The 23368-nt window shown below is 37.2% G+C and overlaps 1 protein-coding gene across 1 annotated transcript; it reads left to right on the top strand.

Moving 5' to 3' along the window:
* The first annotated feature begins 15368 nt into the window (after nucleotides 1-15368).
* Nucleotides 15369-22311, top strand: LOC104901446 (hypothetical protein). The gene is made up of 3 exons (XM_010689032.4): nucleotides 15369-15761; nucleotides 20970-21295; nucleotides 21834-22311. Exons 1-3 carry the CDS (start codon nucleotides 15662-15664, stop codon nucleotides 22035-22037), a joined length of 630 nt encoding a protein of 209 aa, XP_010687334.1. The 5' UTR covers nucleotides 15369-15661; the 3' UTR covers nucleotides 22038-22311.
* The last annotated feature ends 1057 nt before the right edge of the window (nucleotides 22312-23368 follow it).

Genomic DNA, 23368 nt, shown 5'->3' with positions numbered 1-23368 from the left:
ATCGACAAGGGTGGGGAACAGGGGGGGAATTCGACGGAAATTGTCGAGGGTGGGGGCGGGGGAATTTGACGGGAATCAATAGGGGTGGGGGGAACGGGGCTGGGGTGGGGGGATTTAACGGAAATCAACGGGGGTGGGGTGGACGGGGATGGGGGTGGGGGCTACTACGGGGGGATGAGGAGAGGGAATCGACGGGGAGGAGATTTATGTGGGTGGGGTGCGGTGGGGGTGGTGGACTGCTGTGGGGTGGGGCAAGGGGAGGGGAGGTGGTGTGGGTGGAGTGGGGTGTAGTGGGGTAAAGGACTGCTGCGAGGGTGGGGCAAGGGGAGGGGAGGTGGTGTTGGTTGGGTGATGGTGGTGGGGTGGTGGCGGGATTAGGGTTTGAAGTTAAGGGGTTAAGGTTAGGTAAGGGTTTGAAGTTAAGGGGGTTAGTGTTAGGGTATGGTTAGAAGTTAGGGTTTAGTTAGTTAATTATGAATAATTAGGATTAAAGGGGTTATTTAATCCTAAAAGTTAACGAAAACTCAACACCGTTTGTCATTAAGGGTATTTGGTGCATTTTATGCAAATGACAAGGGCATCTGGTGCATTTTTTAAACAACGAGGGTACCTGGTGCATTTCGTGAAACCTCAGGGGTACCTGGTGAAAAAACCGTTTTTTTAGAGGGGAGGGGGGGTTGATAGTTGTATAGATAAATTGGGTCAATTTTCAATTTTTGAGGAGAGTGCAAGACTTTTTTGGGAATATAGTGGGAATATAGAAGCGATTGCTTAGTTGCTTGCTTGCTGCATTGAAAGGACTAGAAACGCTTAAGGTAGAGTTGAGTAGAGTGAGTGGAGTACTACATGGCTAGTGGTGGTGTATGTCTGTTAGTGTTGCTAGTGGTGGAGTAAATTAGAGGAAAAAGAAGGAGGTTTTTGAGGGTTGAGATTACGAAGGAAAATGAGGAGCGTTAGAGAAGCATATATTAAAAAATGCGCAAATTTTCATATACGGTCGACCACATCGTGTGGCTGGTCCATATAAGCATTTCTGTCCAACCCAGCGTGTTCAAGTCTAGCCCATCACGTTAAAGTAAGATTGCTATAGCTCAGGAAATTTAAAAGATTCAAGCTTGCTATTGAGGTATTTAATCTCATATTTTCAACAAATAATCTGACCCTTAACTGTATTTGCTTGAAGCTGCTGAAGAAGACGACAGATAAGATGATATATTTGAGGTTGAAGGTGACAATCGAAGCGCAACCATGGAAGCAATTGTGGAAGTTGAAAAACGTAGAGACGACATTGTTGTACCGGCTTAAGCTTTTAATTTTGTGTTTTCTTTCTCTTCAATGGAGGAGAAGAGAGAGAATAAGTGGATGGGGTTTGTGGCAAAGGTTTTCTAGTTGCAAGTGACAAAAAAGGGATAACGTTGGTGTTGTTTTGGTATTTTTATGTTTGGTGAAAAAGACCATGGAAGAGGTGGAGAGCGTAGTAGGAGGAGGAAGACAGTTTGGGTAGAATAAGTGAGGGACTGTGGAAATATTTATGGAAGAAAGGAAAAGGGAGGAGAATTTGGGTAGAATTAAAGTGGTAATTGTAATTAGGAGGTCCAAAAATGAGTAACTTCAATTTAATCTTAAGAGTAACTCCATTTATTTATACAAGTAATTTCTCTCATTAATATGAGTAACTTTATTTAATCATACGAGTATCATCAATTGTTTACAAAAGTAACCGCATTTATTCAAACAAGTATTTCCATTCATCCTTATGAGTAATCTCATTTATTCATATCAGCAACCCCAATTGTTCACGCAAGTAACTCATTTGTTCATAAGGAGTAGTCTCATTTATTCATGTCAATAACCCCATATAATCATATGAGTAACTCCATTTTATTCACATAAGTAACCCCATTTTGTTCTAAAGAGTTAACCCTTCTATTGTTACGCGTAATCGTAAAATATTATATAAATAACCCTATTTATTTTTTACGGTAACCTTATTTAGTTTTTGGAATAACCATTGTTTAATCTTATGAGGAACTTATTTTAATCATAAGAGTAGCCTCATTTAATCATATCAATAACCTCATTTATTCATATGAGTAACTCCAAATGTTTGAAAAGTAACCTATTTATTGATACGAGTAGTCTTATATATTCATACGAGTAAATCCAATTGTTCACAAAACAACCCTCATTTATCAATACGAGTAACCTCATTTATTTATATGAGTAACCTCATTTGTTATAAAAGTAACCTCATTTAATCAAACGATGATGCTATGTTATCATATAAGTACCCCCAACTATTCACAAAAGTAACCCCATTTATTCATACTGGTATTCCCATTTATTCATAAAAGTAACCTCACTTAATCATACGAGTAACCACATTTCTTCATACAAGTAACCTCATTTAATTATATGATAACCCTATTTAATCATATGGTAACCCCAATTATTCAGAAAAGTAACCTCATTTATTCATACAAATAACCTTATTTGTTCACACGAGTAACCTCATTTAATCATACGACAACCCTACTTAATCATATGAGTAACCCCAATTGTTCACAAAAGTTGTCTCATTTATTCATACGAGTAGCCCCATTCGTTCATGAGAGTTAACTGATTAGTATTTTCTTTTGTTATAAAAGTAACCATGTTTATTTATAGTACTGACACCCTTTTATTGTTAATAGTAACCACATATTCATACAATTAACTTCATTTGCTCATAAGAGTAACTCTATTTGTTTATAAACATTTGTGCACGAAGGTCAACTTCAAAAGGTCATATTTCACAGCACACTCAAGATCTTTGGAAAATTCAAGTTGGAGATAAAAATTTGGCTCAATCTTTCCAATGCTCGGTCAAAAGCTCGATTTCGATGAGACACGAGTGAGATATGACTTTTTGAAAATGAGCTGGATTGCTGACATGCTCGCACGCACGGCCACACCTATATTTATAGGTGTGGCCAGCCACATGCAATACACACTATAAAAAAATAAATAAATAAGTAATTTAAGTTGTTTAACAAGTTTCAAGTCAAAAAGCTCATTTTGAGAAGATTGTGTGCCAAGATGGGATTATTTTGGAATTATTAAAAGGTTGGACTATTTTGAACAGACTACCAAAAGGTGGGATTATCAAAATTAATTTTTCCTTTTTATTAATTTTTTGAAGTTACTAACATTCTATTATTAATATATTCTACAATATTTTGTTTTCTTATTTTTATTTCTTTTCATGAATATATTATTTTTTCATGCCTGATTGCAATATTTATCACCTTTTACTTATTGTTAGTCAAGACATAAACTGTTCTAACTAATTCAGATAAATTGGACAGCCTGTTAGGAACCTTGTAATATGATTGCATAATAACTTGTCACTAAAAATATAGTCTTTTATGTGTTTTCTGAACCAACCTAAACTAAATATTTTTATGGTTAATTAATATGTTATATGATTATTCTGTTACATAAAATCTGTAATGAATCCATAATTAGTAGAGGCCGACAATGATAGTATAGTTCATGACTATATTATACCCTCACCCCCGAACATAATTTTTGTTCCCGACCATCTATCGAGTTTAGACGGAGAAATCTGGATTGGATAAGTCCCTAAGATGTCCTTACCGTTTTAATATCCAATTAGGTTTATGATTTTTCCTTTAAAGAATTGTTGACGACTTCGAAACGAATTTTAAATAAAACCTTAACAATGGGGTAGTCAAATAACGCGCTCAGACCACATGTAGGCCTAAAGGAATAAAAATCCACGCCTACAATTTGGGAACTCCAGTGGGAAGGATTTTAAAAAATTAATTTTTTTAAATGAGTGGGTGAAACTTGAAAAATACGATTCATTCTTTTCTTATACCTTAGAATAATATATATTATTTTGCATATGCATGGCTTTTGTTCAGCCACTATAAGGACAATCTACCTTGCCGAATTGACACATGTTCTATGTGTGAGGTCACCCGCGGGGGGGGGGGGGGGGGGGGTCTGCGCTTTATCCTTCCAAAAAACTTACTGAGCGATAGTGTTGGATCTTAGTAATAATCAAACCTACCTAATCATGTCATTATTCTCTTGTTCCTGACTTGAGAACTGGAGTGTCTTATACATGGCCACCTCTTTAGGCAGGGGTACGAAGCGTGAGATCAATATATTAGTCATGGACCCTGTTTAGCTTAACCTAAACCTGACCATAGTTGAAACATAGAACTGGACTTTTAGGTTGACAATTGTGCATACTATTATCCTACTTATGCATATTTGTGTGTGCGTGCCTTTAATTGTTTTTTTATTACGTGAGATTCGAGTCAAAATCGTCGATGAATCAAAGTGAAGAAAAACTAAAAAATCGTAGTCGTTGCTCACCGCGCGCTAATGCACTCCTGTTCCGCGTGCCGCGCACTTTATGCATTATGTTCCACGCAGCAGTAGTGTGTGATGCGCCTAATCTTGCGTCTAGCGCAACTCATTGTGCATCGTGCACATGTTTTCTTCCGCCTTGCACGCCTGTTGAACCCTAGTTTTGATGATGACAAAGAAACAAAGATGCAAACTAAGTAGTGAACTAATGAGTTATTTAAGTGTATGATGTTTAAGGTATCAATGAAAGGAACTGGGAGAGTACGAAGTTAAGGAAGAAGTCAAGAGAAGATTTCAAAGGCTAAGTAAAGAATTTCTATAAGTTGATACTGGAGCAAGCATTGGATCAAGAAGAATAAAAGCTAGGCATTTTATTTTCTAGTTCCATTGTAAAGGAACAAAGTAAGGATGGTAAGGAACAGTGGTAGTTTTATTTGAGAATGAGAGTTTGTTCCTTTCTAAGGAACAAACTAAGTGGCACTACACGAATCTGTTAAAGGAACTTGGTTTATAAAAGGAACTAGACTTAGGCGTGCAAAAGTATAACGGTACAATTATGCAGTTGAGTAAGTCATGCCTAAATAATAGGAAATTAGTTTTTATCTAATTGAAAATCAGTTTTAATAGAAAATCTTTTTAAGGAAAAGATTTTGTTTTTCGGAAAAAATAAGAAAATAATTATCCGGTTTTATAAAGAGTTTGTTTAAAAGATAATATTTTCTTAAAGATTAAAAATTCAGTTTTAATAATAAATCTGTTTTATGTCTAACTGATTTTCGGATAAAACTCAAGAAACTCCTAATCTTTAGGAGTTGTGGCTAAAATATATCCACGTTCAAAATGAGATCATGGGATCATCGGACATGATGTGAAACGTGTTCCTTAGGGGAAGGAACATCATGGGTTAATGGATTTAACATGAAATCGAGTTTTATTCCCACGTTCTTTGTGATTGTCACTATAAATATTGAAGTTTAAATGAGTTCAAAAGTGTGTTTCACTAAGTAATTAAGTGAGTTTAACTAATTAAGTGTCAGTGCCTTCATTCTCTCATAATAGCCATTTGTTCTTTGCTTTCTTACTCTAATTCCACTAAGCTTATTTCGATCAATTGTATTTTGGTTTTTGGGGTAAGGGAACTTTGAGTGAAGTTCTGTAAGAGAGAGGCTTTGAGTTAAGCTTGTATGAGTGAGAAAACTTCGAGTGAAGTTGAGAGGAACTACTGTTAAGGGAACAGTGGCTCAGGAACTTGAGTTTAGGAACTCAAAGTGTGGCTCGAGTTAGAATTAGGTTGTAACAATGTTGTTTGGCCTAATTAGTGAAAGAGTTGAGTTTAAAATCCCTAGTGGTCGAGGTTGTTTCTTCTTGTTGGGCCCAAGAAGTTTTTCCTCGTAAAAATCCCTTGTGTTCCTCTAGCTTGTTTATTCGTTTAAGTTTAAATTTCCGCAAAAAGTTACGTTTATTTCTACACCTACAATTCACCCCCCCTCTTGTAGTGTTCCTAGGGAAATAACAACGCCTTCATGTGCCCAACACAATATGCTTTCTTGTGGCTTGCGTTTGATATTGTGCGTACTCAATTTTAGCATTACTTGTTAAGCTGAGTGTCCAACTTTGTCCCGATCTTCTAATTTTCAAAAATTCATATATCTCCCTTCTTTTTAAAAAAAAAAAAATGATCTCTCATATATTTTGAAAATTCATCCCCATCTTTTCTTTCAAAAATTATTTTTCTATCTTTTTCAGAATTTCATCCCATCTTCAATCACCTATCTCCTTCAAAACTTCTATCTCCACCCTTTTTTCAAAAAAACTCCATCCTTTTTCCTATCACATATCTTTTTCTCAAAAATTCATCCTTTTTCTCTTTCCTATCACATATCCAATGGGGGTTTTATAAGCTGTCCTATAGGCCCATGATGCATCCTCCAATTGCAAGCTCCAATCCTTCCTATTTGGATTCATCGTTTTCTCCAAGATTGATTGAATCTCGCGATTAGACACCTCCGCTTGGCCATTTGTTTGTGGATACCGGCCATTGAGTCTTGTGAGTCACATGATACTTTTTCAGCAGCGCACCTATGATTCGATTGCAAAAATGAGTTCCCTTGTCACTAATCAAGGCCCTTGGAATTCCAAACCTGCAAAATATGTGAGATTTCACAAAATCTGCAACCATCTTAGCATCGTCAGAACGAGTGGCCTTAGCCTCCACCCATTTTGATACATAATCCACTGCTAAAAGAATATACATGAAGCCAAAAGTGGTCGGAAAAGGTCCCATAAAGTCAATGCCCCACACATCAAAATTTTCACAATACAAAACCGCACTTTGAGGCATTTCATTCCTTTGGGATATATTCCCGACCCTTTGACAATTATCACAAGATTTATAGAAATGAAATGCATCCCTATGAAGACTCGGCCAATAAAAATCACATTCCAATACCTTTCGTGCCGTCCTTTTTGCTCCAAAATGACCCCCAGATGCATGGAAATGACAAAAGGTAAGGATAGAAGCTACCTCTTCATCAGTAATACATCTCCTTACTTCCATAGATAAGGCTCGTCCCATACATAGTGCTTGGCATCGCTCTTGAGCTTATCCTTCCGTGCCTTGGAAAAATGAGGAGGAAAACAGTTAGAAACAAGAAAAATGACCATATCGGCATACCATGGGTGTGAGCATCCTAGGGCCATCAATTGTTCGTCCGGGAACTCTTCCCGAATAGGCTCTTGCCACGGCTTCTCCGAACTTAGTTCTAGATCATAAGAGGATACTAATCGACCCAAATGGTCTACGACCAAGTTCTCAGTTTCCTTCTTGTCTCGCACTTCCAAATCAAACTCGCTTAATAAGAGAATCCACCGAATTAGCCTAGGTTTGGCTTCTTTCTTCGCCATTAAATGGCGGAGAGCTGCATGGTCAATGAAAACAATTAGTTCTGTCCCGAACAAGTACGATCGGAATTTCTCCAGTGAAAACACCACCGCTAACAACTCCTTCTCAGTTGTGGAGTAGTTACGTTGTGCCTCATTTAGTGTCATAGAAGCATAATAGATGGCATGAGGCACCTTTCAAACTCTTTGTCCTAGCATCGTACCTACGGCATAGTCGCTTGCATCGCACATGATCTCAAATGGAAGAGACCAATCTGGAGGTTGAATGATAGGAGCTGAGACTAGCCTCCCCTTCAAATCCTCGAATGCCTTCTTACATGCTTCATCCATCACGAACTCTACATCTTTCTGCAACAACCTGCAAAGAGGAGATGAAATCTTCGAGAAATCTTTTATAAACCTGCGGTAAAAACCTACATTACCAAGAAAAGAACGAATTTCTCGCACATTAGTCGGGTAAGGTAAGGACTAAATAGTATCAATTTTTGCCTTATCCACTTCTATACCCTTCACAGAGACCACATGGCCTAACACCATCCCCTGCTCAACCATGAAATGACACTTTTCAGAATTAAGCACATTCTACAAATCGCTCCATATATTCTGAAAAGATACTTACCATACACCTCTGAAAAGTCGCAGGGGATAGCCCAAAAGACATCCTCCGATAAGTAAACTTGCCAAAGGGACACGTGAAGGTTGTTTTCTCCTGATCTTCCAGCGCTATGGCCACCTGAAAATATCCAGAATATCCATCTAGGAAGCAATGATAAGCATGACCAGCTAATCTTTCCAGCATCTGGTCAATGAAAGGCAATGGAAAATGATCCTTCCTAGTTACCGCGTTAAGCCTATGGTAACAATGCAGACTCGCCACCCATTTTGGACACGGGTAGGCACTAAGACACCATCTTGGTTCTCCACAGCTGTGACTCCAGACTTCCTTAGAACAACTTGGGTCGGACTAACCCATTTGCTATCAGAAATTGGAAAAATCATACCAGCATGGAGAAGTTTCAGAATCTCGGCTTTCACCACCTCCATCATAGGTGGGTTAAGCCGCCTTTGAGGCTGTCGCACGGGCTTTGCATCATCCTCCAACAAAATCCGGTGCATGCAAGTGGTTGGGCTATTCCCTTGATATCTGCTATAGTCCACCCGATCGCCTCCTTATGCTCTTTAGCACCTCAAAGTTTTCTTTCCCGTTCCTCGGAGAGCTTACTTGATATAATCATTGGTAGTGTATCTCCATCTCCAAGGGATGCATTATTTCAAATGCTCAGGCAATGATTTCAGCTCGACTATGGGTGCCTGCAAAATAGATGTAAAAGCTTCCCCGGAGGGATAGTCAAAGGAAAGGACCCACAAAGGAGGAACGAGTGGAAGATCACATGTTCCTCAAAGCGGACTGTTTCCTGCAAGTTAACACGTAAAACGTACTCAACGTCATTTCCTTCCAAGCTATGTTCAAGAGCTACCCGCAAAGAATCTTCACCACCTATGTCGAAAACATCTTGCAAGTATGAATCAATGACATCTATGGAATAACAAGAGTGGTCATCTCTCGGGAATTTCATGGAATCATAGATGTTAAACTCTACAAGGCTTCCATCAAATTCCATAATAAGGCAACCGCTATGCACATCAATTTTTGTTCTAGCAGTTTTCAGAAATGGCCTTCCTAACAAAATAGGAGTGACGTGCTTGTCATGCTCCATATCTAAAACATAAAAATCAGCAGGAAAGATTAACTTATCGACCTTAACCAACACGTCTTCTACTATCCCTTTCGGGTAAGCATTAGAGCGGTCGGCTAACTGAATCACAACACCAGTTTCATGTAGGGTACCTAGTTTTAGGACTCATACAAAGAATATGGAATAACATTAATGAAGCCCCTAAATCTAGCATAGCCCTAGGAAATGTGGTGTTCCCAATCACGCAAGGGATAGCGAATACCCGGATCACTGCACTTCGGAGGAAGTGCCTTTTGGAACATGGCAGAGACATGCTCGCTAACCTTTACCTTTTGGGCTCCCCTTAACCTTTGTTTCCTTTTTGTTGTACACATTTCTTTAAGAAATTTAGCATACCTAGGAATTTGCTTTAAAGCATCCAAAAGGGGAATATTTACCTCACATTACGGAAAGTCTCGTAAATTCACGATCACATTCTTTTTTCCGAGTATCTGCAGTGCTTCTGGAAAAGGAGGAGTGGCTCTAAAGTGGTGGAGGTGGTGTTGCTTGGCTTCTCACGAGATGTGGAAGGCTCAGGTTCTGGCTCGGGCTCTGGCTCATAAACAACAATCTCCTCCTCGACCTCTTTATCTCTTCCTTTTATCTCTTTTCCGCTCCTCAAAGTGATTGCACTTGCATTCTGTTTCGGATTAAGCTCCGTTTGAGACGGTAGCTTTCCCGAATCTCGAGCCTCTAATCGGCTCACTGCTCCAGAGACCTGACTCATTTGTTGCTCCAATTCTTGATGCTCGATCGGGTCTCCTCCTAAAATTGAACCATATTTCCCTGCATGTTAGTCACATTTTTAGTTAAAGCATTAATCATTCTTCAGTTGACATGCTGGTACTCGGTCCCTGTACTTGGCCTTGTGGCCTAAAAGTGGATCTCCTTGCTCCTGGTGTCTCGGGTAAGGAGGTGGAGGACGGTTATACTGGTGCGGCCCTGCTGGTTTCCCGGCATTCCATATCTCAAATTGGGTGATCTCGCCACCAGGATTGTATGTGTGAATACGGGTCATCCGCTTCTGAAAACCTTGGCCCTGAAATTTGGCCGCCTTTAACTCTTCACTCGCTTCCTCCTGCAAATGAGGACAAAAATCTGTGTAATGGTTCCAAGAGCAAATGCCACAAGCTTTCACATGTTGAGTATTCTTTTCCTTTGTCATGAATTCCCGCACCATATATGTCAAAGCTTGCAATTAATCCTCTAACTTAGAAGTTCTAGGACTCTCGGCAGCCACACGACGAGCTCCTGATCTTTTTGTGAATTGTCTCGATCCCTTAGCCAACTTGTTTATCAAATATTTAGCAGCTTGTGCGGTTTTATTTACAATTGAACCTCCACTAGCTGCATTCACCATTCGCACATCTTCACCACACAGTCCATTGTAAAAGTAGAGCATTAAGTCTTCATCTGCTTAGCCATGATAAGGACAACTAGCACATAAGTTCTTGAATCTGCCCAGTACTCATAAAAGGTTTCATCACTCTTTTGCTCGATGTTACTTATCTCCTTTTTCAACACCGAAGACATTGAAGTCGGGATATTGCTCGAGAAAAGCCTTTTTCAAATCATCCCATATGGAAATGCTACCCGGTGGAAGGTATACAACCAATCATTTGCCGCACCTTTTAATGAGAATGAAAAGGCTTTGAGTTTCACCTTCTCTTCCGACACTCCAATTGGTTTCATGCTGCTACACACAACATGGAAGTCCGAAAGATGCTTATTTAGATCCTCACCATTTAGCCCATAGAATGTCGGAAGCAAATTTATTAACCCCGATTTCAGTTGAAAAGTCTCCCCTTCATCTTCTTATGGGAATGTAATGCATAAGGCTTGCTGATCAAGGTTAGGAGTTGTGAGCTCCTTCAATGTGCGTGGCTTAACCCTCGGAGGCATCTCTTCTTGATCTATTTCGATAGCAAAAGGAAGCTCCTTGAAGTTTTCACGTCGTTTCTTCTCAACCTCAAAAGAGTTAATTCCAAATCTCGATCGTACTGCAAAGGATGTTGGTTAGTAGCACGAGTATTAACCATAAACTACAAAGCAATACAACCTAAAGAATAAATATTCACTAATTACAAACAAGTAATGTGTTGCTCCCCGACAACGACGCCAAAATTTGGTAGGTGTTTGTCGTGTACTCCTAACCAAATATAATTAACCTACTCTCATGCACACTAAGCAAGTATAATGGAAGTAGGGATCGTATCCACATGGGAGCAAAGGAACTTGATCGGACATTAGTGAATTAGGAACCCCTAGTATGTGCTAAGGCCAAAGTAACCGAATTCGGGGGGTTTATGGAATAATGTAAGTAAACTAAACCACGCACAGAATTAAAACACTAAGGGATTACAATATAAAAAGGTCTTGGACTCTATTAGCATCCACCCTAACCTAGTTTGTGATCACGAAACCTTAACCCTTAACACTTCCTATGGTCACCTATCGAGATGTCTAGACATCTATCCTCCTAGATCATGGTTAAGCACACGATCCGTGTGGTTTGAACCGCCCTTACTATGACTTAACTCAAATGAATCCCACTTAAGTCCAAATCAAAGTAGCATTATGGTCGAGGAACACGATAGGATTACTAATGCTATCAAAGCAATAACATTCAAATAATAAGCAATGCTTCTCTAAGTGCACAAGATTAATGTTCAGCATTTAATCAAAGACCTAGTATGCTACATGGATCTAGGAACACAACAATCCGATTATGCACCTAGAATTAGCATTAGATGAATCACACAACAATACTAGTAACGTTCCTAGCAAAGATTATGCAAACATCATAGAAATAAATACAAGAAGCATTACAATGACTATAGAGAAAATAGAAAGTAAGAACTTCTCACAAATAGATTAGAGCTTCAACAACCAAATCCAATATAGAAGTTTAAGCTAGCAAAGCCATAGAGTTAATTACAAATCTACCAAAGAAGAGAAGAAGAAACCCTCCAAAGCCCTCTTCTTTTCGCCCTCCTCTCGTAACTAGAACAAAACTAAAAACTAACATCATAACAACCTAACCCTCCAAGGGAGGAAAAGAAAACAAAAAGGCGGTTGACACAGGGGTTGCGACTCGCGACACTGATCGCGGGTCGTGACGTATGGTCTGCCTCAAAACCACCAAAACCAATCACAAAGAGGAAAAAGAGAAAGAACTTCGCTATTGAGTAAGCCATGAAGCTGTAGAACCAGAGTGAAGACGATCGTCGGACGACGAGTAAACTACGAAGCTTGAACCACAGACCTTGGAACTCGAAACTCGGAACTCGAACAAAGCTCGAAAACCTCGGAAGATGCGCTATAAAGGAACCATGGACAAGGACCCCGGGGCACAAAAAGTGATCGGAGGGCCAAGATCGGCCCTCGACTATGCCACCATGCAAACCGCTCCCTAGACTCCTCAAATCACAACATCCTTCGACAATACCTCCTAACGTCAAATCTCTCCTAAATCCCGATACTAAACTCGAACCAACACCAAAAAAGACCCGAAATCCGCCTAAGATTGGCGGATAACTTGGACACATCAACCACTCTATCGTCATTTTTAGTTAAAATAGAGTACATTATATGTCTATCAACAAAAACATCCAAAGAAAAAAAAAGCTCTATTCTATATGGGAAGAGGGATAGGATACCAAAATATTGCAACTCCAATTTTACCCTCAACAAGTTTTAGAAATGACATCCAATAGAATAAGTGCCTCAAAAATAGGAAAAAATGGAATAAAAAAAGATTAACCACCTAACTTACTCAAAAAACCAACAAAAAAGGAAAAAAAGAAAAAACATAAATAACTACGTGTAAATTATGACCATGTAACTGCCCAACTCAATCCCCTAATTACATGAGAAAAAACTGCAACCAAAATATATGAAAAATAACCACTCCTTAGATCCATCCTCTTCTCCTTCCTATTATCTTCACTTCTCAATTATCTGAAAACGAACACAACAAAATACCCAAAAACACAAAAGCATTACAATACTATAATACCACCAAGATTAGGTAATCGATCACATAGTAAATCACTGCTTTACAATTTAATTTCATGAATACATCATTCATTTTCTCAATGTGAATTCATGCGGGATACTTTTCACTAATAGTACTCCACAAGCTATAAGAAGCAAAAAATTTCGTGGGGCATTAGTGTCAAACAAATAATAACAAGGTTTTTATTACTTCTCCCGCACATTAAAAGTGTTTCTTTATTATTCGCAAAAATCCAATTCAATGATTTTGATAATGTATCTTGTGCAAATTTAATTCACAACAGAAGGAGAAGGAATGTATCATTCACAATCACTGCAATTGACCAATTTCGTCAACCAAATATTACCAAAAAGGGGAATTTGCAAGGTAAGTATGCAATTGCAAATCGTTTTACCTACTAATATTCAATTGCAAATCGTTTTTTTGGGGAAATTAGGAAAGGACCAACAAAATTGAGCATTACAATCAAACGAAACAAATAGATAGCAAAAACGTCTTTTGACATTTTTCATTTTTAACTATAGAATACTTTTCGAAATTAAAAAAAATTGAATGTTGGGGAAAAACGATGCCAAAGAAAGTGAAAAGGAAAAATTTGGTGACGTTTTCGCATTCAATAAGAAGATAGAGATACTATTTAAAACATTTTGAATCAAACTATAACTTCTCACAATAAGAAGAGGGTAAAAGGGGATTATTTTATTTTGTGTATTTTTATTACCGAGAAAATTGTACCCAAAAAAATCATAATAAATCAAAAGGACATTTTAGTGTTAGTTTTTTTTTGTGTCGAGTGAAAGTGTTGGTCGGGATGGTATGGACGAGAGAAAATAATATAATTCGTGTTGAACAACACAATGATCATAGGTGATAGGACTAAAACAGAGAGTCTCAAATCTCTAATTTTTCTCACGACAACAGATAAAATTATAAATTTTCAAAAAAAAAAGAGTGTTCAAAAATCAATCTTTTCTTGGAATATGAATTCGAAAAAACAAGTTTCTTTCCATGGTATTTTTCCAAAACAAAAATCTTTACAATTAATAAAATAATTCCAAAACACTAATAATCTCTAATAAAATTATAGATTTGAGATTCTCTAACATGCAAAAAAAAAGAATTTGAAAATATTTCAAACTTACCTCTAGAGAAGGAGAAAATATCATATTGCCCAGACAAATTCGACGCTACAGAAGATGAGATGATGTGGGAATAAGATTTTGGGGAAAATTTTGCAAATCAATACTAAATTTATTTTTCTCCATCTCTTAGCCTTCAATGAACTCTGATGAAACAAGTAATTTTGGGAGCTTACCAAGCTACTTCAAAAATCTATAGAGAGATAAGGAGGACCGAAGACACTAGAGACTAGAGAGATGTTTGGAGAGCTAAGTGATATATGAGGATCGGGGTTGTGAATTGTAGTGAAAGGATTATATGAGGATGTGAAATACATTCATATAAAGAAAAAATTATTAAATCTAATTATAATTACAGACGTTTATCATATTTAAAAAGACAATTTTAGAATTTTGTCCTTGAATAATGCAAGAGTGGGTTTTAATTCCCAAAATATGCCCCAAAAAAAATTTGCCTGCGTACCGTCCACGTAGGACGACACGCGAGAATTTTTTTTTTCAACTTAAGTAAAACCGCTACTTGAAGTAGCGGTTTACAAAAAAAAAAATTTTTTTTTTTGTATGTTGTGTAAACCGCTACTTCAAGTAGCAGTTTACTGAAGAAGTCCCCAACTCTAGTGTTTGATATGTGCTTGCAACATTTTGCCAGGTAAACCGCTACTCAGAGTAGCAGTTTATTTTAAAATAAACCGCTACAGTTAGTAGCGGTTTTCTTGGGCAAAAACAAAAAAAAAAATCAGTTTCTCGCGTGTCGTCCTACGTGGACGGTACGCAGGGAATTTTTTTTTGGCCATATTTTGGGAATTAAAACCACTTTTGCATTATTGAATGAAAAAATTCGACAATTTTACATAGAGAGATGTTTGAGTATTGACACAAAGTTTAAAGTTGAATTGTATTTTACAAGATTTTGTATTCAAATTCAGCTTCGCATATGACATTGAGATGTAGTATATATTGAATTTTTAATTTAAGATGTACAAATTTATCCTGAATAATAGAGATATTCTAATAATAATTTCGTATATGGCGAATATATAAGACTAGTAGAAATAAAAAACAAAAGCAAGAGTAAAATGAAATGAGAAGGAAAGTGTAGGACACATAGCTAACGTTTACATACGGACAACTCTTTTTCTTTGCCTTAAAAATCCCACCCACCTCTATCAGATTTGTGCCACTTCCTTAATCTCAACCGTCCATTTCTCAGACAATTCTCTGCAACAAACAAAACCCCATATTTCTTATTTTTACGTTTTCCAATTCAACTCCCAACATATTCCAAGAAAATGGAGTCAGAAACTCAGCACTTATTAAGATAAGAGAGAGAGAGAGAAAAATAAAAACTGCAACTTCTCAATTTTTAAGAAACGAAACATTCAAAATCAATAAACTTTAGCATAAAGCAATAACACCCCATTTTCTGATTTTCTATATCTAGCTGAAACTACAAAAAAAAAAAAACAGTAAGAAGTATAATAAAAATGGGAGAAGCAGCTAATAATTCTGGGAGTGGAAGTTCTTTTGATGGGTTTTCTCCTGTTTCTGATACTCGTGTTTTCTGGCAATCTCGTAAAAAGCGTGGTAATTTCTCTCTCTATCTTTGCTTACGATAATCAAAATTAGCTCATCTAATTATATGTTGTAGGATTTATTAGTTTACTACTCTTGAACGCATGTCAATGCAAAGTTTGAGACATATGTTTTAAAATTTTATATTTGTAAAAAATATAAAAAGTAAATATTAATAAAATACATATTATGATGAATTTAACAAGATCGTACATAAGAAACCCTCCGCTTGTGTGGGAAACAAACTATATATATTCAACCAATACGACTTACTCTATATTAGAGTGTATAATGAAAACTGTTTTCTTTTTACTGGAAAATTACGACTGTATATTTAGCTTTTACGACTATATATTAGAAATATTTTGTTTAAAGATGGTTGTTTGTTTGATATAATTTTATCATCTTAGAGATTAACAGGCATGTATTTAGAAACGAAGGAAGTATATTTGATGGAGTGTTGATTTGTTGCTTAATATGTGAGAAATCCCTGTTTATTTTTCCAACTAACAATAGCTTTCTCTCTCTAACCACTACGTAACGTCAGAGAAAATCTTTGGGTAATTTTTGCAAGGACTTTTTTTGCTTCCTTTTTTCATACTTCTACCATTTTACGTCATAGAGGTAGGGTTAGATTTATTTTTAAATAAAATGAAATCTTTGAATATTACATGTTTACTTTATGAAAATGATTTAAACAGGTTTTTTTTTTTTTTTTTTTGATTTCTGTTAAATTGAAGTAATAGACAGATCATTCGAGTTGGTATAACAGTAAGAAAGTGAATTCCAGCTAATCCGCTTCTAGAAGTTTTTGGTTGAAGTTAAATTTCATATTTCAAATGTTGGATAATTTTAGCCATGCAAGTAAGCAATAATGTTGTTAAGTTGCTATTGAGGCATTCTTTGAATTTGATGAAGTGATTTATTGATGAGGATTTTATGTAACAATAGGAATTGATTATGGCATTATCCTAAAGACTTGAAAACCTTTTTGATGCCAACTAAAACAACTAGTTTTGTTGGTAAAGTCTTGTAGGGGTAGTACCTAGGGGCTAGGATACGGGATCAAACCCTTCTATATCGGTTCGTTTAATACTCGCTAACACAAAAAAAGGACTTGATTAACTCGGTCCGTACTAACCCCCCCCCCCCACCCCCCCCCCCCACCACCCAAAAAAAATCGTCGTCTTGCTGAATACTGCAAAATGGTATTATGACCAAATTAATCTTTACAAATATGCCTTCAATGCACAATTTCCTTACATATTACATTTCACATGTCTTTTCATCAAAATTTCCAATACTACCACAAATATGTTAATTCTATCCATTTCATGTTGTGTTTTGCTATGGATTGGTATGTTTAAGGAGCAGATAATGAGATAATAGTGTATATATGAAGTGAAATAAATTGGGAAGGAGAGAAGTTAATTAAGTTCAAATAATATGATTTGGTGGGATTACTTATGTTGAAATTTGAAAGTTCTATTACTTTTGAAGAGGAAAATCAACTTTTCACTTTTGTTGAATTTTCAGTGGCCATGCCACAAATCTCCAAAGTTTGTCCTTAGTCGATAGGACTACAATCTAGTGATAATATGGTGTATTTATTTTTGGTGCATCAGGAGAAGAGGCTACCTTGTAACAAAATAGGTTTAAGAAGTATACAGTATAATTAACTATTTAGGGGAGGGATATTGTGGTATAAAACCAAATTTTTCTGAATTGGAATCTGTCCCTTGTATTATACTAGTAAGTGATTGACAACTTACCAAATGGTAGTGGACTGCAAGCAACTGTTGTCAAGTCTATAGAGCTTAATCTTTACACTTGATGGGTCCTTGATGGCTGTTTGGCATCTTTGCGAGCTTCTTGTCTCAACAAGTTTTGTAGTATTTCTTCCAATGTTTATTGGTTGCAACATAGGGGGATGCACGATATTCTAGCAGCCCATGTGATAGGAGAGAGATAGAGAATGGAGAGATGGAAAATGTGCCCATGTGATTAAGAGTGAGAAATAGAGAACACAAATACTTAGATAAGTTTGTTGCAACCATTTAGAAAATATCTAAAATACAGAAGTATTGCTGCTAAATAAACCTACTGAAGTTTAACGCAAGTATTACTAAATGGTTTTCTAGAGGCTCTATTTATTTTTAAGATTTTGATTCTGTTTTTAGAAGATATTTTCTGTTAGTAAGGATTTCATTTCGGTTAGGAGGTCTCATGTGCGAGGGGAGGGGAACTATGTTACCCATCACCTCGCTAGATGCATTCTCTTTGGTACTGACTACTGAGCAACGTTGGGAATATCATTGTCCTTCGGATGTCTCACCCTACTTATGGACTCTATGCCCATCTCTTGATTAATGCATATTTTATGACCCCTTCAAAATAAAAAAAGGTTTCTGAAGAAACTCATGCCATTTTGTTTATCAGCCCACATTGCCCATCTACAAGAGATTGGTAGCAATTAATCATTTATCAGTGTTTCTCGGCTATATGGTGGTCTCTTTGCAGAAAGTTTTGCAAGTTTGTTTCTTGCCTAGATGGTTGATGTGGCCTTTCCTTTCCAGATCAATAATTCCATTGTTTTTTTTTTACTTGCCATCGTTATTTAATAAGTTTTACTTGTATCGACACCCTTTGATTTGAAAAATGAAAATACAGATATTTCCACTTGGTTTTGTATGCATCGCCAACAGGCCTGATCAATACGCATAAGAGGGTATGCAGTATGGTGTAAGTCTCCTCAGTTCAGGAGTTGTGTATATTCCCATTAGGGTATTGACCCTCTATATCTATAGGGCAAAAATAGCAGCCATATAATCCTATAAAGAAAAAAGGGCTCAGACCGCTAGTGACCCACGACGCACTAGGCCAACCTTCTTGCAGCCCTTTAACAAGGCTGAACAGTTATGGCCTGCTATCAACCCGCACTAGAGTGAGCTGCCCGCAAGCCAATAGCTAAGCTTATTTGCCAAATGTGAGACCATGCATTTTGTTTTGCTCTTTGTGATAAGTAAATCAAGAGCGTCAAAACTTAGAGCTTCTTCTCAAACTGCTTATTTTGTGCGTGGGTTAATTATTGATTGGACAATTCTTATTAAAGAAGCCTTTCCATTCCTTTTTTATAGTCGAGTAACTATGTTCCTTGCTTGAAGCGGCTGGCATTCCCCTATGCAGACACCAGCAAGTTAATTGTTTATTGCACCCCTTTTTGTTGAAATTGGCATTATTACACAACGAGCTTGGAAGAAAGAGAAGAATAAGTCATAGGAACTATTGTTGATTGGTTATTAGGAGTTTGACTTGTTCTGCCCAAGTAAACTGTGTTACACATATGTGGTTCAAATTTCTCAAGGTTCACCCTTGTTTTTTGGTTTTAAACTATCTCCTTATGCTATATGGACTTACCCCTCCTCCCCTAAAATATCTAGTAGGGTTTATATCTTTTCTTCTTCAAACGAAAATCTGTAACTTTTTTCGTATCATTTCACTTCTTCTTTCTTTTGGGCTATGGCTGGGGGAGGTTAGGACAAGATTGTCATTACAAAGTCGTGAGCCTTTTTCATCAAATCTAGAAACCATATTCTCAATCATGATTCGGAACGATTTGCAATGAAACCATGTCCCGACTATTAACGACCCCCTGGAAATTTTTTCTCTTAGTTCGAGGGAGAAACATCAATGCTAGTTTTAACTCACATATTTCTTGGATCTCAGTCCTAATTCTTTGGCTCTTGTCTCATTTACAAACTTTTGACCATTAATTTACTAAAAACTTAGTTTCAAGATTGTTTCTATTACTCATTTCTCAATTGTTTTCTCCCATAATCATGAAAGATACTATTCCAAAGTCCCATGCAAATCTTCCTACTTTTTGATGTTCCATCTAATGTTCTCTAATATCGATTCTTGCAGAACTTCTCTTCCATTTTGCTTAGAATTCCCCTAGTCTTCACATTTTGGCGCAACTTCGTATTTACTTAACTATGCTAGGTTATTTTAATAGTATCAAGTTTTCCATAACATTATTTATCATCCTTTTCAATCTATGTTTAGTCATAAGTAATATTTATCTGGGTTGAAATAACAGTTGAAGTCAATTACAAGAATCAGGTTATGAGAAGAGGGAGTTTCTTACCTATGAACTAGCATAGTTGTTTCTCCCTCAGACAAAGAGCATTGTGAACTGCCAATGACTTTTGACTTACAGACTTCCAAACAGTTGGCTCTTAAAACCAAAGTGAGGACTGACAACATTCTTAGTGGGTCAAATTGAAGTTACCAAAAGCACTTGTGTATCTAGCATATATGGCTTCATGTTTGCTGAAAATTGCTCCTTGAACTCGGAGTTAATCAAGTAGAAAAGTTGTAGATGCCGCTCTTTCACTTGCTGCTGCTCTCGTCTCCCGTCTAGGCTCTTTCCGGCGCTTTTGGGGACGGGGCCATTTTCTAAGAGTAAAAAGGCATTCGAATAGCGAAGGAGAGACCAGAAGATTGTATGTAGGCACTGCACTTAAAATGGATTGATGGCTGTGTAGTCCTCATTCAGCTGGAAATAGGAAATCAGTCCCGGCACGATCGATGCTTAGTCTCCTTCTACGCTTCAAAAAACCACCTACCTAACCTCTTAGAAGAGATGCAATAGATAGCGGCAACCGCTCCGTGGGGTTTGGTACCGTCACCACTACTTTTCCATATCCTTTATTCCTTTCTAGTTTCTCTTTTATAGTTTTCCTACGGTTTGGCCTTCTTTCCATTCTCCTTATATCCTTTTTGATAAAGCTCTTGAGTGTCGCAATACTTTAACTACTAGAATGAATGTAGCAAAAATGTGCTTCCAGCTGTCTCACATTTGTTTGGATCCATGTGCTGCTAGTTATACGAAATCAAACTTATATAAAATGTTTGCTAGGATAAGGTAATATTTAGAGAAGAAGGTAAATCAAGTGTTCCAATTGGGTCAACTGGAAATTCTGATGAATAATGATGATGTTTAAACCACTCGCAGCATGTTAAGGGAGGGGTAATGGAAATGTTTACTAGGTTCACATTGCTCTTGAAAAATGCTTGTTGCTTTAAGTGTACTCAAGCTCCAAAATGAATTTTATATGTTTTGTATGATTAAGATTGATGCATGCTTAGTATAATAATTGGTACCATGGTATTAGTTTCTGCTATAATTTGTTCCACAAGACTAGCTTCTTGTGACAGCTAGCTCACTGAATGAGGCCAAGCCAAGAGATGAGCCAATGTTTGAAACGCCTCCAAAACAGGGAAATCCAACAGAAGAGAATAAACTGGACTCAACTCCTCCAGATACTGTTCTTTCAGAGAAAAGGAAGGCTCTCTTTGAACCACTAGAACCCATTGATAATATCTCAAGAAAACGACCCTCAAACGAGAGCTTACTTCCTCCTCCAGACTTTGACTCAACAATATATCCAAAGGGCTGGTTGATAGGTAAAAAGAGGAAGCTAGTAAATGTCGATGTTGTTGAGAGCATGCGGAGGATTGCCATCCAGGAAATGAATCGCAAGGTACCTTTCTAAAGTCCCCGCAAACCCATTCACCCCTTCCCCCCCCCCCCCCCCAAACGGTCCTAAATTACTGATATGAGAAAACTCTACAAGAGTTGAATGTACAATACAGTAGAATGTAGATTGCTTACACAGTTACATGTGAACGAAGCAAGACTTAACTCACTTGGTAAGACTCTTACCTCATACGGAGTCGTATGACTCGTATCCTAGAGGTTAGGGGTTCAAGTCGTGCCATGTGAAGATGCTTGGGGCTGGGAATAGCACCTTGCCCCCCCTACTCCAAGTGCTTGTCCTGTAAATACTGGACCAAGAAATTGTTGCTCCGTGAGAATTAAGGTCTGGTGAGGGTCTTCCTTACTGTTTAGATGAAATAATCTTAATTATGCATGAGAGAACTCGTGCTAGAAGAGCATGGTGCGGTACAATAAGATAAAGGAATCCATTCCCCAACAAAATATATAGATAACTTTGATAACCTAACTTTCGTAAGAAACTATATTTCTCAGAGTTGTTGATAGGATAGCTATATGTGCAGGATCGTGAAATTGATGGATTAAGTGAACAACTGGACGAGGATTCACGGGTTCTAGAGCACCTACAAATTCAGCTTCTAGAAGAGAAAAGGAAGCGTACTGATGTTGAGAGAGAAAATACAATGCTTCAGGATCAAATTAACATGTTGATGAACATGCTGCAGGAAAATGAAGCTGCAGGCGAGGAGGGTGCAGATGAGCCTTAGTTAGTAGGTCTCAACTCTTGAGCAAGATTATAATTCTTTTGTATAGGTTTTTCTTGGGTTACAGTAGAAGGTAAGTGGTGTTAAGTTAGTTGCTGCATGGAATTTACTGTTGTTTGTTTGGTTGCTGCAATTCGTTTTACAATAAACAATTGTACTCTTTTAGTATGTACAATGTATTTGCAGTAAATATCTGCTTCCAGAAGACAATATACTGTTAATGTATGGTCTGCAAGTGCAAATAAACAGCTGGTGTAAATAATTCTTCTTGTTGCCATGGTTGGTTTCTTTTAATAATCTTTCATAGAAGGTCATCTGGCATCCGCATTCCCTTTCAAAATCGACATTAATTTGCCATAGAATGAATTGGTGCAAAATTTAAACAAGGTCAAATGCGGCGATTAGACAATGAAGTAAATGGGAAAAGAGAAGGAAAACCAGAGCTAGCAACATTGGGAAGAAAGGGGTGATGTGTTTAAGATTCATTTCCTGCCATTACTGGAAGGTTACCCCCTAAACATGGAAATTTTTTAAAATAATTGAAACTTGAAATTAATATGGGAAAACTTGAGATTTATATTATCATTTTTTTCCTAAAACTGAAAGAATGTGATAAGGGAGCTAAAGCTCACCTCTACTGTTAACTGGATATGAGACAAACTAAAAAGAGATAATTAGAATTTTAGGAAGAGAGGAAATGTGCTTGTTATTCATTAATTGAATCATTACAGCTTTATTCAATTATTATATGACAATTGTGGAACAAACACAAAGATTACAGAAATTCCCACCAAAAGTTAGCTAACTATCTTTTACTAACTTTCACCCACCATATCAAAATTTTCACCTTTTAAAAGACTTGTCCTCAAGTCTTGCGACGAGGAAAGTGTGGAAACTTGGCAACAAACTCATAAGCAACTTGCCAGGAAGCAGAGGTGGATCTTTTAAGGGGCAAGATTGGGTTTGGCTGGGGAGATTTTTCACAATTTTACCTCTTTGCTATTAATCCACTAAAAAAGCCCAAAGTACTAAGAACATGGCAGAATAAATATTGTATGGTTGTATCCAACGTGTGTTAGAGGGGGAAAAGAGGAAATAGTTGCATTTTGATTAGCTTTAGGTCGAAATTCATACGTTTTCTGTTTTTTGGTCATCACTTGACTCCAAAAAGTTAGAAAATGTCTTAGCCTATAAATGCACATTATTGATGGTATTATAAACTATGTCCATCAGATAGACAAAGTAGTTGAGATGAATTAATATCACTAAATAACCAATATTCTCACGTACCCACCGTAACTTTCATTCAATAGTCCATTAAGCATCCTTTGGTC

This window comes from Beta vulgaris, chromosome 8 (genome assembly GCF_026745355.1).
Source record: "Beta vulgaris subsp. vulgaris cultivar EL10 chromosome 8, EL10.2, whole genome shotgun sequence".
Lineage (NCBI taxonomy): Eukaryota > Viridiplantae > Streptophyta > Magnoliopsida > Caryophyllales > Amaranthaceae > Beta > Beta vulgaris.
Note: the sequence above shows the minus strand (reverse complement) of the source record. Positions and strands in the feature narration are given on the sequence as shown.